Consider the following 5,288-nt stretch of genomic DNA (forward strand, 5'->3'; position numbering starts at 1 on the left):
CTGGCTGTGCTCAGAGCGGTGCCCGAAGCCGCCCGTCACTGCTGCCTTTGGCAGGAGAGCAGGATGGCAGGACACGTGCCACCGCCCGCAGCCAGCCGTGGCAGATCCACCTCCTCAGCAGCTGCCCAGAGCGGGATGCTCCTGTGCTCGCTGCCATCTCCCAAAAGCCCTTATCCCACCCGTGCCAAGAAGACGGGGACCCACCGCACGCCACCCGCCGCCGGAAGAAAAGCTGCTCCCAAGCGATGTCCTCGGTCTTCTCCAAGGCCCCGTCCCATCCACGCCGCAGCTGGTCCCAAGCACTTCCCGATCCAGGCTGGACACCACCTACAACGCTTCCTTTAAGAAAAACAAACAACAAATTAATGAAAAGGGATTACAGACAAAAAGGAGAAACAAGAAAAAAGGGAAAAAGTCTTCTCTCTGTCGGGGGCCTGAGGAAGGCCCAACCTTCCCTACATGCTGGGGAAAAACCCACCCACGGGCGAGGGAAGCCCACGCTTTCTCCCTTCCCCCCCGCACTGCCCCCCAACAGGCGCAGCGAGCCCAAAGCAAACAAGCGGAGTGGAGCAGCCCAAGCCCCTCCTTTCCTGCAAAACAAAGCAGCCCGTGCACAGCTCCTGGAGTGCCACCTCTGCTCCTGCCATGGGGGCTTGTTTGTGTCGGGCTGGCTGCCCCAGCCCCAGCCCCAGCCCCAGCCCGGGGAACAGTGGGTGGTGGGGGCTGTTGGCAGGGCCAGGGGCCGGCTCCCATTTCCTAAGCACCCCAGCCCATCCCGCCCGCCCTGCCGAAAAGCAGCTTGGCAGCCGGCTGAAGAATTAGTTGCATCCGCCCCAGCAAAGGGGGGAACCTTTGCTTCCCGGCCAGGCCGTGCAATGCCCAAATCTGGGAGCATCCCCCTGCGTGTGGACTCATCTGTAAATTCGCTGTGGAGCCTGGCTTTGAAGAAGGTGCCAGAATCAAAGCCCATCATCTTCAGCTTGCCGGTGGCCAGGTCGAGGAAGAGCTTGCCGTCCTTGACATCGTCCTCCACGTCTCCAGCAGCAGCAGGAGTACAGCTTCTCCAGGGGCTCCTTCTTCCCTGCGGCTGAGAGCAGGCTGTCAGTGCCCCGCCCAGGGCCCCGGCTGTCAGTGAAGCAGGACAAGCAAAAGCAGCTTGCACGGCGGCCACCAGTGCTGGGAAGAGCAGCTCAGCGCCAGCACAAGGGCTGCGTGTCCCCATCTGACGACCCCTGCGCAGCCATACAGGCAGGGCAAAAAAGCCTGCGTTTCTTGGCTTCTTCTGGCCAAGGCACCTGTGGAGCTGTAACTTACCGGCTCCCTGGATCAAAGTGTGCCTGTGGCTCTCTCCCTTCTTCTATGGACGCTGAATATCCTGCAGCCAAGGATCACACGACAGGTCTTCTAATGAGGGCCTGTCCAAGGAGTGCAGGGACAGACACCCTCTGATCAGTTCCTTGCACTCTGCGGGGAGAAACCAGAAAGCGCCGGTCAGTTGCAGAAGGCTCCTGTCCGCTTTGCCCCACTATTGCCATGCCCAGGCCATGCCATGGGGGCTCCGAGCTGTGCCCGAACTTTCCCATCCATTCTTTGTTTTGGAGGAGAGCAGGAGAGCGGGGCATGTGCCACCTCCTCGGCAGCTGCCAGAGCGGGATGCTCATGAGCCCGCTGCTGTCTCCCAGTACTGCTATTCCCCCCGTGCCGCAGAGATGAGCATCCACCTTGAGAGAGCCGTTCTGGGAGCGACAGCTGGCCCCAGCTGATGTTCCGGCCCTTCGGGAACGGGTGCCGCCCGCAGACCATCTGGTGCAGCACGATGCCCAGGGACCAGACGGTAGCTGCCTCGCCGTAGTACCAGCCAAAATGGGTCCATTCTGGGGGGCTGTACGCTGGTGTTCCTACGGAATAGAGAGGCAGTTCATTCGCGGGATGCTGCCTGCTCCCGGAGCCTCGCCCCAGCATCCCTGGGCACGCGGGGGCCGCACCAGTGGCACGCGCCATGACCCGCTGCCCTCTCGCCAGCGCCTGTGACTTGTGGACAAACTGTGGGTTGTAAAAGAAGCCACCGGTGTCACAAGAGGGCAGCGGAAGCCCTGGCAAGGCCCGAGCATTCCACGCAAAGGGAAAACCCGCTCAGTGCCGGGGGGGTGGGGGGAAACCATGCCTTCACCCTCCCTGCCTGCATTGCCCCAAAAAAACATTCTGAAGCCAAGGCAAACAAGGCGAGCTGAGCAGTCCGAGCCGTTTCTTGCCTGCACACCAAACCGGCGGGTGCACAGCTTCTGGCCCCCCCCTCTCTGCTACCCCCACCCACGGCTGTGTTTTTCTCACGCTGGCTGCCCCAGCCCCAGCGCCAGTCCTGGGCAGAGTGGCTGGCGAAGGCTGCCAGCAGGGCTGGAAGATGGCCCCCCGGCCACCCGCACTCAAAAGCAACTGGGCTGAAAACTTGGTCCCATGACTGGCATCAAAAGGGAGAATCCCCGCTGCCACAGCCAGGTTGGGCCGCGAGATGCCGGCACCGGGAGCCTACCCCGGCGAGGACTCACCTGCAAAGCGGGTGTAGGCTGTGTCTTGCAGGTAGGTGCCGCAGCCAAAGTCAATCAATTTGGCCTGGCCGGTGGCCAGGTCAACCAGGATGTTCTCTGGTTTCACGTCCCTGTGAAGGACCCCGCAGCTGGTGCAGTGCCGCACGGCCTCCAGGACCTGGCGGAACAGCTTCCGTGCCACCTCCTCTGACAGGAAGCCCCGCGCTCGAATGAAATGACGCAGGTCCTGAGAGTGCTCCGGCCGCTCCATCACCAGCACCACGTTGTTGGGGAGCGCGAGCCACTCGAGGAGCTGCACCACACCAGGGAAGCCGGTGGACACCTTGTCCAGCAGCACGACCTCGAGTGGTGCGCTGGTGCCGTTGGGCTGCGGGAGGAGCACGATGCCGTCAGTGGGGCTGATGCCGTGCCAGGGCTCGGGAAGCCCTCGCCCAGCCCGGGATGCTCTGCGCCCTCCGCTGCCCCCACGCCCCCTCTCCCCCGAGGCGTCCTGGCGCCTTCCACCCTCCCGGGCCTCGGCTTATCCCCGCCCGTCACGCCCCGGCTTCTCCCGCTGCCCACCACCCCCATCCCCCCACCGCCGCTCACTCACCAGCTCGCCCCAATGACGGATGCGGTTCCGTGGCACCCGTTTGATGGCCACCTGCAAGCCAAGGGGAGCAGCGGGCTGAGCTCGCCGCCCACCCTGCCGAGCCCCATCCTCCTTCTCCTGCGCCCTCCTCCGCCCCCCTCCTCCTGCGCCCGCCGCCGGCCCCGCCACTCACCGGGGCGCCGTCCGAGAGCCGCGTCGCCGCGAAGACGCTGCCGAAGCCGCCGCGCCCCAGCAGCGAACCCACCACGTAGCGCTCCCTCAGGCCCTGCTGCGCATTCCCTGCCGGCGAGACGCGGCTGTCAGCGCTCGGCCCGGCTCCAGAAACGGCCGCCGGGCGCTCCTCAACCGCCCCGGGCCGGGTATCCCCAGATGCTGCCTCTTTCGAAGGGGACACCGGCGGCTCGGGGGCGGGGGCCGCGCTGCCGAGCGGAAGAGCTCGGACCGGGGAAGACGCGGCGGACGCGGCGGGAGCGGCCGCGCCGTCTGTGTCCTCGGCGGGTCCCGGGAGGAGCCGGGGCCGGGGCCGGGGCCGGGGCCGGAGTCGGGCCAGCCGGAGCCAGAGGCTGACAGTGCTGCCCAAGAGGCAGGCACTGATGCCCGCCCAGCAGCGCCACAGCCAGTACGCCAAGAGCCGGGCGGAGGCGAGACCGCGGCGGGACGCCCGGGGGCGGGGAGGGCGCAGCCCCGCCCGGCGCCGCGGGAGGGCCGGGCGCATGGCCCGGCCTGGCATGGGGAGAGGGAGGCCGCGGAAGGGGCGGAGGGGGTGGAGCAGTGAAGGGAGAGCGGGACAGGGGATGCGGGACACTGGGAGAAGGAGAGGAGGAACAGGAGAAGGAACGCAGAGGGTCTGGAGAACCGCTGCTTTCGTGTTGCTCTTCTGCTGCTGCCGCTGCTGCCGCTGCTGCTGCTGCCGCCGCTGCCGCTGAAGCGCTGGGAGCGTTGGTCCGCGTGTCCGTGTGTCTGTTGCCCGGGTGTCCGTTTTTGCCCCGCGCGCCCCGCGGCCGAGCCCCGCGCGCCCCGCGCCAGCACGGGCCGCTCCGGGGCCGAAGCGGAGTCACGGAGCATCTCTTCCTCCCGCAGCCGCGCCAAACGCACCGTCTTGTTTAGCTTCTTCTTCACCAGATTGTAACTCTTCCTTGCGGCAGTCTTGCAACTTGTCCCTGCTGCTGGCTCGCCCCGCGCCGCGGTCTCTTGCTCACAAGAGCAAGAGCAACCAAAGCGCTGTCCGCACTTTTCGCCTGGAGCAGAGCAAAGTGCTGAATGAGGAGCCTGCCAGCGCCAGGCAGAGGCAGCCCCGTGGGAGGGCAGAGCAGGACGTGAGGAGGGAGACGTGCAGCCCCTGCGGGGTGCAGCGCTGCTCCCCGGCCGCTCGGCGTGGGCAGTGGGAGCGGCGGGGCCGTGCCCAGCGCGGTGCCCTCGTCGCCAGGGCTGTTGCTGTTTTCTTGTCCGGTTCCAGGTGAAAATCGGAAACTGCCTGTGGGAGACAGAGGAGTAGAAACTCCTGCAATTAAAGGAAGTTTTGATTTACAACCCTGGAAGAGTCTAGGTCTGGTTTAATTGACAGAGGTTTGTGAACTTTAAGCAAAAGGATTACCAATTTGTGTTTCTATCATTATAAGTAACATTGTACACTGGGTGTTTTGGTGAAGGGTTTTAAAATATAATAGTGTGATTTTATATAGTTTAAGTTAAGAATGTAGATGGTATAAGAGAGACAACTGTGTGTACGTGACATGAGAAGTTATTGGTCAAGACATAGCTGCATTGCAGTGAGAAGTGCCACAAGTGATAGGTCATGAATCTAAAGCAAAGTGTCGTTTTAAGTATCTATTGGATTAGAAAGTTATAAATTACGATGTAACCCTAAATCTTGTGCCTAGTCGCCATTACTCAGAGGTGTTGTAAAATCTCACGCCTCGACTGATGCGTTTGTTATTTTAAACAATAAATTCGTGTAGTTGCATAATCCCATCCCTTAAAGTTATTTTCCTCCGACACATGAAAGCGCGAGAAACGGACAAGTGGTGCCTGGTGTGCGGCAGATTTACGGCGCAGAGGTCGGAGTAGGATGAAGAGGATTCCCCCGGTCGACATGATTTAGCCGAACCCTGAAACAAAGGGTGATCCGGTGGGAGCTAAAGCTGAAAGGA

At 62.9% G+C, this 5,288-nt stretch overlaps 1 protein-coding gene across 1 annotated transcript; it reads right to left on the bottom strand.

Annotated features, from left to right (window-relative positions):
• Window positions 1-1,320: 1,320 nt before the first annotated feature.
• LOC138110693 (serine/threonine-protein kinase pim-1-like) lies at window positions 1,321-3,853 on the bottom strand. The gene is made up of 4 exons (XM_069015878.1): window positions 3,311-3,853; window positions 2,547-2,913; window positions 1,722-1,898; window positions 1,321-1,464 (listed from the first exon to the last, which is right to left on the bottom strand). Exons 1-4 carry the CDS (start codon window positions 3,851-3,853, stop codon window positions 1,358-1,360), a joined length of 1,194 nt encoding a protein of 397 aa, XP_068871979.1. The 3' UTR covers window positions 1,321-1,357.
• Window positions 3,854-5,288: the final 1,435 nt, after the last annotated feature.

This window comes from Aphelocoma coerulescens, chromosome 4A, assembly GCF_041296385.1.
Source record: "Aphelocoma coerulescens isolate FSJ_1873_10779 chromosome 4A, UR_Acoe_1.0, whole genome shotgun sequence".
Taxonomy (NCBI): Eukaryota; Metazoa; Chordata; class Aves; order Passeriformes; family Corvidae; genus Aphelocoma; species Aphelocoma coerulescens.

Excerpts from the sequence above, each read along its gene's own strand:
- LOC138110693 (XM_069015878.1), bottom strand. The coding sequence starts at position 3,853 with ATGCGCCCGGCCCTCCCGCGGCGCCGGGCGGGGCTGCGCCCTCCCCGC. Across the intron at positions 1,899-2,546 it reads AGCCTACACCCGCTTTGCAG|GAACACCAGCGTACAGCCCC; the intron begins GTGAGTCCTCGC and ends TCTATTCCGTAG. Across the intron at positions 1,465-1,721 it reads CCCAGAACGGCTCTCTCAAG|AGTGCAAGGAACTGATCAGA; the intron begins GTGGATGCTCAT and ends TTCTCCCCGCAG.